This window comes from Manis pentadactyla, chromosome 13 (genome assembly GCF_030020395.1).
Source record: "Manis pentadactyla isolate mManPen7 chromosome 13, mManPen7.hap1, whole genome shotgun sequence".
In the NCBI taxonomy this organism is placed as follows: domain Eukaryota; kingdom Metazoa; phylum Chordata; class Mammalia; order Pholidota; family Manidae; genus Manis; species Manis pentadactyla.
Genome location: NC_080031.1, coordinates 36,082,471 through 36,094,953, shown reverse-complemented (window position 1 = coordinate 36,094,953; position 12,483 = coordinate 36,082,471). Strand labels below are relative to the sequence as shown.

The following is a 12,483-nucleotide window of genomic DNA, read 5'->3' as shown; positions in this document are numbered from 1 at the left end:
ATATGGCATGTGAACAGTCCCCAGGAATGGGTTGTTTTAATTTGTCTGATTTCTCTCAGACTGTTCAAGTTCATTTGGACAATATCCACCATATCATAGATAAGTTTTCACAAATGCCTAAGGTGCCTAACTGGTTTTCTTGGTTTCACTGCAGATGGCTGGTAATTACAGATATGCTTTGGTTATGTAACTATACTCCTATTATGTTAATGTGTGTGTGCAATTTAAGTAGTAGCTTAAAACCTATACATGCTGAAGTTACTCTACAAGAAGATATATCAAAGAAATAATCAATCTTCCCATGTTTTCTTCCGCCTGCTACTTCTATAGCTTTTCTTCTTCCTTCCTAATTACAACCCTTAAATAGAATTCATGCCTCATATCAAATTTACCGAGTATCATAATTCTTCCAAGTGGTAAAGATACCTCAAGACAAATGCTGGGCATAGAAGCCACAGGGCATAAATATGCAAAGAAGTAAAAAGCTAACTTTTTCAAACAATAAGGCTTCTCTCTCACTTACCAACTTCACATTTCCCTGTATGGCCCCGGAAGATGACTGGTTAGCCAGAGACGGGTAAGATTCCTCAAGGGAGGAACAACCTAAGACAGGCACAGTCGCAGGGGGGCCATCAGGTGAGAAATTGGGGATCAACAGAGGTGAGGCTTAGAACCTCACCCCCCCGTTCTGAGAGAAATCTTCTGCATACGTGGATGTTTTATTGCCCTGGTCTAGCTTGGATTAACACATAGTCTACAGGCACACACCTGATCATCTACATGTGCTCTCTTACAACACTAAACTAGTTTTTCTACCTTTATCTTGTATCTACCTACCACTTCAGCATTTTATTAAAAATAATAATAATAAAGAGAGAAATGTGGTATCCACATATAAATCAAGTATAAAAACCAAATGAGTATTCATATTTGAACTGACTGTTTATAGTTCATAATGCATGAGCAAAACCGAAAGTTTCTGTGATGACTGCCCTTGTACTGTTCACTATGTAACTTATTCATTATGTAAGAATTTGTTCTACATGTAAAAACTTGTTTGTTATGCCTCAGAAGATTGGAGACTGACAAAAATTAGGCTTGGGGTGGAATAATGATTGTGCATTGAGCATTGACTCCCCTATACAGAATTTTATTGTCGTTAACAACCATTTGATCAATAAATATGAGAGATGCCCTCACAAAAAAAAACAAAAAAACAAAAAACAAAAAACAAACAAAAAAAAAAGGACAGACTTCCAATGGTAAAATAAATTAGTAACCGGGATGTAAGGTATAGCATAAGGAATATAGTCAAGATATTGTAACAGCCTGGTAGGGTGATAGCTGGAACCTAGAATTATGTATATAAATGTTCTACCACTGTGTTGTACACTTGAAACTCATGTAATGTAATACTGTGTGTCAACTACCCTTCAATAAAAAATAATTATTAAAAAAAAAAAAAAAAAAGACACAGAGTCACTGAATGGATAAAAAAACAAGACCCATCTTTATGCTGCCTACAAGAGACTCACTTCAAACCAAAAGATATACACAAGGGATGGAAAAGGTATTTCATGCAACTAATAGGGAGAAAAATGCAGGAGTTGCAGTACTTGTACCAGATGAATTAGACTTCAAAACAAAGTCACAAGAGATAAAGAAGGACATTACATAATAATAAAGGGGACAGTCCAACAAGAGGATATAACTATTATAACTATCTATGCATCCAACACAGGATCAGTTACATATGTGAAACAAATACTAACAGAATTAGATGGGGAAATAGAATGCAATGCATTCATTTTAGGAGACTTCAACACACCACTCACTCCAAAGGACAGATCAACCAGGCAGAAAATAATAAAGGAGACAAAGGCACAGAACAACACATAAGAACAGATGGACCTAATGGATATCTACAGAACACTCTAACCAAAATTAGCAGGATACACATTCTTCTCAAGTGCACATGGAACATTTTCAAGAATAGATCATATTCGAGGACAGAAAAAGAGCCTCAGTAAATTCAAAAAGATTGAAATTGAACCAACCAGCTTCACAGATCCCAAAGGTATGAAACTAGAAATAAATTACACAAATAAAATGAAAAAGCCCACAAACACATGGAAGTTTAATAACATGCTCCTAAACAATCAATGGATCAATGACCAAGTAAAAACAGAGATCAAGCAATAAATGGAGACAAATGACAACAATAATTCAACACCGCAAAATCTGTGGGACGCAGTGAAGGCCACGCTGTCAGGAAAGAACAATCCCATATGAACAGTCTAAACTCATAATTAACGAAACTAGAAAAGGAAGAACAAATGAGGCCCAAAGTCAGTAGAAGGAGGGACATAATAAAGATTACAGCAGTAATAAATAAGATCAAGAAGAATAAAACAATGGAAAGAACCAATGAAAGCAGGAGCTGGTTCTTTGAGAAAATAAACAAAATAGATACACCCCTAGCCAGACTTATCAAGGAAAAAAGAGATTCTACACACATAAACAGAATCAGAAATGAGAAAGGAAAAATCACTACAGACACCACAGAAATACAAAGAATTATTAGAGAATACTATGAAAACTTATATGGTAACAAACTGGATAACCTATAAGAAATGGACAACTTTCTAGAAAAATACAACCTTCCAAGGTTGACCCAGGAAGAAACAGAAAATCTGAATAGACCAATTACTAGCAACAAAATTGAACTGGTAAGCAAAAAACTACCTAAGAACAAAACCCCTGGAACAGATGGTTTCACTGCTGAATTTTATCAAATGCTTAGTGAAGACCTAATACCCATCTTCATTAAAGTTTTCCAAAAAGTAGAAGAGGAGGGAATACTCCTAAACTCATTCTATGAGGCCAACATTACTCTAATACTAAAACGAGGCAAAGACACCATAAAAATAGAAAATTACAGACCAATATCCCTAATGAACATAGATGCAAAACTACTCAACAAAGTATTAGCAAACTGAATTCAAAAATGCATCAAAAAGATTATTCATCATGATCAAGTGGGATTCATCCCAGGGATGCAAGGATGGTAAAACATTAAAAAATTCATCAACATCATTCACCACATCAACAAAAAGAAGGACAAAAACCAAATGATTATCTCCAAAGATGCTGAAAAAGCATTTAACAAAATTCAACATACATTCATGATAAAAACTCTCAACAAAATGGGCATAGAGGGCAAGTACCTCAACATAATAAAGGCCATATATGACAAACCCACAGGCAACATCATACTTAACAGTGAGAAGCTGAGAGCCCTTCCTTTAAGATGGAGAACAAGACAAGGATTCCCACTCTCCCCACTTTTATTCAACATAGTTCTGGAGGTCTAGCCACAGCAAACAGACAACACAAAGAAATAAAAGGCATCCAGACTGGTAAGGAAGAAGTCAAACTGTCCCTGTTTGCAGATGACATGATATTATACATAAAATACCCATAAGGAATCCACTCCAAAACTACTAGATTTAATATCTGAATTCAGCAAAGTTGCGGGATATAAAATTAATACACAGAAATCTGTTGCTTTCCTATACACTAACAATGAACTAGCAGAAAGAGAAATCAGGAAAAAAATTCCATTCACAATTGCATCAAAAAGAATAAAATACCTAGGAATAAACCTAACCAAGGAAGTGAAAGACCTATACTCTGAAAACTACAAGACACTCATGATAGAAATTAAAGAAGATACCAATAAATGGAAACACATCCTGTGCTCATGGATAGGAAGAATTAATATTGTCATAATGCCATCCTGCCTAAAGCAATCTACAGATTCAATGCAATCCCTATCAAAATACCAACACATTCTTCAATAAACTAGAGAAAATAGTTCTAAAATTCATATCAAACCACAAATGACCCCGAAAAGCCACAGCAATCCTGAGAAGGAAGAATAAAGCAGGGTGATTACGCTTCCTGACTTCAAGCTCTACTACAAAGTCACAGTAATTAAGACAATTTGGTACTGGCACAAGAACAGACCCATAGGCCAGTTGAACAAAATAGAGAGCCCAGATATAACCCAAGTATATATGGTCAATAAACATACGATAAAGGAGCCATGGATATACAATGGGGAAATGACAGCCTCTTCAACAGCGGGCGGTGGCAAAACTGGATGGCTGCATGCAAGAGAATGAAACTGGATCACTGTCTATTGCCATACACAAAAGTAAACTCAAAATGGATCAAAGACCTGAATGTAAGTTATGAAACCATAAAATTCTTAGAAAAAAACATAGGCAAAAATCTCTTAGATATAAACATGAGCAACTTCTTCATGAACATATCTCCCTAGGCAAGGGAAACAAAAGCAACAATGAACAAGTGGAATTATATCAAACTAAAATGCTTCTGAACAGCAAAGGACACCATCAGAACAAAAAAGACATCCTACAGTACGGGAGAATACCTTCAGAAATGACATATCTGATAAGGGATTGACATCCAAATTATATAAAGAGCTCACGCACCTCAACAAACAAAAAGCAAATAATCCAACTAAAAAATGGGCAGAGGAGCTGAACAGACAGTTCTCCAAAGAAGAAATTCAGATGGCCAACAGAGACATGAAAAGATGCTCCACACTGCTAGTCATCAGAGAAATGCAAATTAAAACCACAATGAGATATCACCTTACACTAGTTAGGATCACCACCATCCAAAAGACAAATAACAAATGTTGGCTAGGATGTGGAGAAAGGGGAACCCTCCTACACTGCTGGTGGGAATGTACATTAGTTCAACCATTGTGGAAAGCAGTATGGAGGTTCCTCGAAAAACTCAAAATAGAAATACCATTTGACCCAGGAATTCCACTCCTAGGAATTTACACTAAGAATGCAGGAGCCTAGTTTGAAAAAGACATATGCATCTCTATGTTTATTGCAGCACTATTTACAATAACCAAGAAATGGAAACAACCTACGTGTCTATCAGTAGATGAATGGATAAAGAAGATGTGGTACATATACACAATGGAATATTATTCAGCCGTAAGAAGAAAACAAATCCTACCATTTGCAACAACATGGATGGAGCTAGAGGGTATTATGCTCAGTAAAATAAGCCAGGTGGAGAAAGACAAGTATCAAATGATTTCACTAATCTGTGGAGTATAAGAATAAAGAAAAAACTGAAGGAATAAAAGAGTAGCAGACTCACAGAACCTAAGAATGGACTAACAGTTACCAAAGGGAAAGGGACTGGGGAGGATGGGTGGGAAGGGAGGGATAAGGAGGATAAAGGGGCATTACATTTAGCACGTATAATGTGGGTGGGTAGGGGACACGGGGAAAGCAGTGTAACGGAGAAGACAAGTAGTGACTCTATAGCAACTTACTATGCTGACGGAGAGTGACTGTAATGGGGTATGTGGTGGGGACTTGATAACAGGGAGAGTCTAGTAACCATAATGTTGTTCGTGTAACTGTACATTAATGACACCAAAACAAAAACCAAAAAAAAACAAAACTAAGATGGAAAAGTTTAAAAATAAAACAAAAACCCCAAACAAATGAAAAAACAAAAATCCTTGATCAGTCTTTTGATTCAGAACTATATCAGACTAGGCAAAAACAAAAACAAAAACAAAAGCTAATTATGTTAGATGTGTAATAGTTTAGTCTGTAGGGAAAGTTATCAATCCATACAGAAATTCTGAAGTCCAAATTATGCCAATAGTCTCAGTACAAATTATAGATTTAACTGGTCTTATGCCACCTAGACTACCAAACACCGCCTCTCCCCCTGCACCTCTAACAGTTCTTTATAAACCAACCTGCCTTAGCCAGAGACTGTGGTCTGTGGAGGAAAGATTGATATAAAGCAGGAGTCTTACCACAACCTTTTTCTTTCCATTTTTCATTTGAAAAAGGTTAAGATTATAAATATTAAAAACTTAATTTGACTGGATAATGAATATCTGGAACACCCAGCTGCTTCTTTTTCATCTTATTCAATACATTGCAAATTTTCACATCATTAGCAATTCATATTAAGATAGCCATAAACCAAACATGATGAATGCTACTAGATATACAAAAATTAATCTTACATTACACGCTCAGAACTACATTTCTCAGCTTGTGAGGCACAGCTAAAAAGAAGAATTTTATTGAAAGAAGAGTTTAATTGGAATATGGTTAAAGACATTCCTGTCTCACTTCAAAGGCCACAGTCTTCAGAAGGGCAATTTACCCTTCACCCTGCTCAGTTAAGATGAACTTACTGCAGGTTTAGCTTGAAAGTCATCCCCTTCGGAAGCTCTTCCTGATTCCCCAAGACCGACCAGGTCAGGGCAGTTCCATCACTTACATGCCCTTCATGTTAATTCCTACCTACCCTCCTCCTCACTGCTTCCCTTCCTGAGGGCACAAATCACAGCATTCACGCATTACATTGTTGTGTAATTTCCTGCTTAGCTCTCTGTAACCTCCAGTGAACTAAAACCGTGTGAAAGTATGAAGGCTATTTCGCTTGCCTAATGTTTTATCTTCTGTACCTATACTCATGCCTTGCACATAATAGCTACCAAAAAATTCATAGCTGAAAGAATGGATGAAAGACATATTTACAAGCTAGAGACTACAGATCAAGTGGATTTTTTTAACTCTTAAATAAGAAGAATGTGATTTAAATAATGCAGAAAGTTCTTACTCCAGTTTTTAGCACCACATACAGAAGCTTGTTGAAATATTTTCATTTTAAAAGCAGTATAAACACATTATATGGACTATGTGGCAGATATTGATATGGAAAATCACTTACAAGCACCAAGACAATTGCAATATTTGAGGTCTTTTTGCCTCAAAATGTATAAAAGTCTGTATCAAAACTTGCTGGAGACACAAATACATGCTTCTGTGTAGTTCCTAACAGACCAATGAATTCCACATTCCAGACCAATGATGCCACAAAGTCCACAGCAACAAAGAGCTAGGTTTGCTATCAAATTGTCTCTATTTTAATAATAAGTCCTAACATCTTGTCTTAATTCTGCCTATGCTAATTCCACAGTTTCGAAGGAGGAGCCAAAAGGGAGAGCCACAGGATAAAACAGTCTAGACCAACTTAACAAACTGGGTGAAGATGAGGGACGAAATCATGGAGCATCAAAGCAAGCTCTCCTTTCGATGCCCATTTTCAAAAATAGCACAAAAAATCTTAGAGCCTCTGATGGCGTCTGGCCATCTGCTGCTCACTAACTGGCTGATATCCTTCTGTACTATGGATAGATTACATTCTCCCCCTATTTTACAGCTCTTTTTCTTAGGATAAATGAAGATACTAATGGCAGCATGCTTAAAACTTAAAAGGAATTCAATGATCATCTTATTTTCATTGCCCCTGGGATCATATTATAAGCAAGAGATCTCATTTTGTCATGCTAACTTAAGAAGTTGAGTCTTGCACACCAGAATCCCTATGGCATCTCAGCATTAGAGTTGATAATTCTGATCGTTCTACAGAGGGGTAAGGATTGTTTAAATCTACAGCAGCTGTGCAAGGAGCTAAGGAAAAAGACGGATACACACTCTTTAAAGCCCTATCCCATCTCCCTGAGGAGGAACCACTGACCCCAGATGCTCTCAGTCTCCACAGCATCTGGCTCGCCTCCGCCTGCTTTCCACGGCTAAGGGCAGGGAGAGAAGTGTTATTCATGCTGAATATTTATGGGTGTCACCAAAGTAAAGGAAACAGTAATAACCAGAAGAAACTTTTAAAAGAAACTAATTCATGCTAGTTAGTTTGGGACTAACAGCCATTTTACAATTGGTGTTATCTAGTCCCATATGAGTAAATTCCTATCTGAAAATGCAAAGTTAATACTGAAAGAACAACCTACTTTGAAAGCAAAAATGACCAAGAGGCAGGAACACTAGCTGTTCCTACAGTTACTGAATGAAGACTAGAAAGAGTACAAGCAAAACCTGTGAACATGCTGGAGGACCCTATAAAGCTAAAAGCACAAAATCTTAGCATTTAACCATGTTTATGAGAGGAAAAGAAGAAAGGTATAGTCAAACTGGAACAATACAGGAAGTCTGTATTGGTGCTATTATTATAAACAGCAGTAGCAGCAATAATTACTACTATCAAAATTCTAGTGTATATTGGTTTACTTGTGAATTATTTTTATTACCCAGAACAATTTTGGTTTTAGTTTACATGTATCTTTATTCATTGTCCTTGAGGTAATTTTAAGAGCAAAGAGAAAAAAGGGAGAAAAACAGAACTAAGACTGTAAATGGAAATTTCACATGCAGACTACTATTTGTAACTTACCCTAAATCCTGCCTTTGAGTCCAGGAATGGCAAATAGGTTTCTCTTATATACGAATCCCAATTCATGGAGAGAGGCTAAATTAAGAAGGACTGCTGGGGTTCAACAGAAAGGAATATAGACAAAGCACATCCTGGATGAGGGATGGGAAATTATGTACTTGCCATCCTGGGTCTAGTCCAGTGATTCTGAGCTGTGGGAGATTTTGCTCCCCATGGGATATCTGACAGTGCGGAAGATATTGCTGGCTGTCCCAACTAGGGAGGTGCTAGTGGTAGAAGTCAGGTATGAAGTTAAACAGTCTACAGTCACTACCGACCCCTCAAAACAAAGAATTATCAGGGCCAGAATGTCAATAATGCCAAAGTTGGGAAACTACGGTCTAGTCTAATCTATCCTATAGGTTAGTCCATGGATCAGGTCTTCAGCAAAATGACATTAAATTTGTCTTCAGGCAGTTTTCCTGAGCTACCTCTCCTAATGCTAGAGTAATTCTGCATAACTTGATTGGAGTATTAGAACTAGGGATGCAATTTAATTTAGGCAGATCACACTGATCTATCCTTAACTTATACAATGATCACAGACAAATTATTTTATCCCTTCAAACCCTGTTTCTTCAATTGTAAGAAGAGAGGGTTGGACTAGATAATCATTGTGTTTATAGACAAAGACAAAACTGCTAGGAAGCCCTTAAATGTGCTAAAGGAATAATACTTTTGTTGATATTCCCTTCAAAAGATAATTTTTCATCAGTCTAAGAAAAGTTTACCAATTCCTTTCAATCTCCACAAATACAGAGTAACTAGCTGTACCTAAAATTGATACTATTTTAATTTTCATGTAATACATAAATATTTTCCATCTGAACCCTTTTCTTTAGTTAACACACCTTGTCATCTCAAGATATCCTCTCTTCTTGTCCATACATCACCATTACAACCATCTGAACTTGGCTCTCAACCATCTACTCTGTCATCTCTAGTATCATTTAAACTATTAGAACCAGTTACATAGCTGCTTCTAGTTATACTTCTCTTTTTTACTCTATAAATCTCTCATCAATCAATGAATTCAAATATTTTAGGGTCTTCTCTGTTCCTATGACACTAACACCAGGATAAAAGTAGAGGCTGGAGCTGGAAGTGTTGGTTCAAAGCAACAGAGTTTCTAGCTACAAATCATTTACAGGCTAATTAAGAGGATGAAACACGTGAAGCTATTACAGAATAAATCATATTAACTAGGTGGTAGCAGGGAAATGTCACTACAAGGGCAAGAAATGCCAGAAGAATGAAATGAAATGTTTGCTATACATAGATTAAGAATGACCCAGAAACTATCATGAACAATGTTAGGAAAAAATCACTGAATCAGATACAGATGGAATGCTGGCATCTTGCCAATGATTTCAAAGGTTGATTCCTATGTTTGAAAAGTGTCTTAGGTAGAAGTGTAAATATGGCTAAATAACAAACTTTACGAACCAATTAATCTCCCTCCTGAAAGTAAAAGTACACAGAAACATTTGGACATTTTAAAAAAGAGACAACAGTAACATCTTTCTGTGTTGACAGATAGTAACTGCATTTGCAGGGGTAAGGAATAAATAATGTGGATAAGTGTTGAACCACTGTGTTGTAGTGTTGTATACTTGAAACTAATATAAGATTGTCTAACAACTAAACTTTCATTTAAAAAAAAAAAAAGATAAGAGAGACAACAGGCCCAAAATGGAGTTACTTGTGCTAAGCTCCATGTCAGCAAACCAAAACTTGATATGCAGTTTCAGCCTCTGCCAGGAATGTAACCGATAAACTAACCCACCTGGTAGGCACTATCCTTCCCCCATAGGAAGGTGATCTTGCCTGAAACAATCTACTCTTTGCTAGAAACCTCCTTTCTCTGCCCCCTTCTGACTATAAAAGTCTTTCACTTTGTGAACATTCTTCAGAAAGCTCCTTTCTGTCTGCTGGATGGATGATGCCTGATTCATGAATCATGGTATAAAGCCAGAAAGAGCTTTAAAATTTACTCTGTTGAATTTTATTTTTTTTAACATAGGTTAATGATATAAAGTTACAAATGTTAAGTTAGAGCACATCTATCAAGATGGAGATCCCATAAATCACTCTGAAAAAAGGACATTTTTATAAGAACATAAGGGGCAGCAAACCTAACCATACTGATAGTTCATCAAGGTCTCAACATGTACACCAAGGAACTTTCTGAAACAAAGTTGCATTTTACACTTAAAGGTCAGTTTCCAAAGATTACGAATATGCCCTGGACCTAAATTATTTAACCCTTAAAGTATACATTTATAAATTTATCTAACTCCTTATCAAGTTATTTCCACCTGTAGTGCCTCTTGTAGTAGTAAAGCTAAAATGTCCACTATATAGTTCTGCAAGTACCAGAAAGTCCTAGAAAGCTATTACATCCGCTACCTAGTTGTACAATAGCAAACATCTCAAGTTTCTGGCATCATTTGAGATAAATGCATTTTGGATATCATTTTCGCAATTACAAAATAACTCTATGTTTCAATGGCACAAGATTAAAATGAAGAGTAACTCTGAAATGACCTCCCTACAGCATCTTCTCCTGAAGGGATAATCTTTTAGAGATCTTTTCTAATGTTGCTCTTACTTAAAACCAGATTATAGCTCTCTGTGACCTATTTCTCCAACTCCAAATTCCCTGGAGTAGCACTTAGGGGTTTCCATCAAGTTGCCTATTCCCTTCAACCATAATCCCTTCATTTATCATTAGTGCCTCCTTTCTGCCAAATAAACTTACTGGTTTAGAAAATAAACTTACTGGTTTAGAATATCCATGAAATTCAATGTCCTCAATTTTTAAGCCAATAGAATCTCAATGTAATCTAATACACAGTACTCAGAAAACAAATGCTTATCAAGTCATACTATTATTTATCACATTTCATGTTTTGGCATAGTAGCAAATAAACCCACATTACAAATCAACAGATTTTAAATTGAGAGAATTTGTTAAGGCTATTTATGTGTAAATTTTCCATTATTTTATGTATTTGTTACTTCATTTTATGTCAAAGAATGTGAAAGTGTAACTGCTCTTTTTTAAAATTCAGGGAGAATTTTTAAGAACACTCTCAATAGAGTCCTTGACTCAATTTACATTAAATCTACCTTAGTGTGTCAAATACTTAAGCATAAAGGATTCAGAAAGAAATAAGAAAAAAAAGAACAAAGAAAAAAATCACTCTAATAACACTCTTCTGTTAACAGGGATTACAGAAGCAAAAAAGGAGTCCCTAAAAATGGGGGCGGGAGCGTAAGACATGTGCCTGTGCGTGTCTTTCAGATTAAAAGGAAAAGACTGAGGAATTTAATGTTATCAATGGCAAAGACATACCTAGTTTTATTTTCCGTATCTTCACTGTCTGAATCTTCAGAGCTCCTGTACTTATCAGGATCTGGAAGTGTGCTTGGATCAAACCCACCACCACCGTCGTCATCACTCCAATCCAGAAAAGCTTCCTCCTCATCTTTGGCCTAAGAAAACACAAGGGAAATTGCGGCTTAAGAGAACATCTGGTGAATAATCAAGTCTTATTTCTAGACCCACATAAATACCCCTCTAATTTAGATCCTCAAATTAGAACCCTTCTGTTTTGATGAAAGCCTCTATGTGACTTTAAGAACTATAATCATTTGCAAAGAGGAAGAAAACCCACACCATTTCAAAGATAAAATTAAATTAAATATGATTCAGAAAGGAAATCACTATCAAGTCCCTTAAAAACGGGGCAAAACTGTCAGGTTTTATTACTTCCATGTACCTCAACTATAAAATAAATAAAGTATAAAGTTGTTTTAGTGCTCCTGTCTATACATACGTATATTTCAAAACTACCAAAAAATAAGGTGAAAATATAAAAGGCCAGAAGAGAAAATACAGAAACTCTTTTTATCTGATGATTTTGGTCATTTTATGACCACAATAATCTATGTCTTAAAAAAATAATCAGGTCTGTACCAGTTCATTAATAGTATGGGGTCTTCTAAATTCAATTGTAAGTATTATGTCACTAAGAACAATGGAAAAAGGGGAGGAATACAGAAATAGGAAAAGCAGTAACACCTGATAGAAATTGGGTTTCATGC

At 36.1% G+C, this 12,483-nt stretch overlaps 1 protein-coding gene across 4 annotated transcripts in view; it reads right to left on the bottom strand.

Moving 5' to 3' along the window:
• The window catches only part of DDX10 (DEAD-box helicase 10), a 365,179-nt gene that overhangs the window by 54,331 nt on the left and 298,365 nt on the right, over nucleotides 1-12,483 (bottom strand). For all 4 annotated transcript variants that reach the window (XM_057490690.1, XM_057490691.1, XM_057490692.1 and 1 more), the window contains one exon: nucleotides 11,732-11,871. In XM_057490690.1, the coding sequence (XP_057346673.1) occupies nucleotides 11,732-11,871 (140 nt within the window). The remainder of the gene's footprint in view (nucleotides 1-11,731; nucleotides 11,872-12,483) is intronic.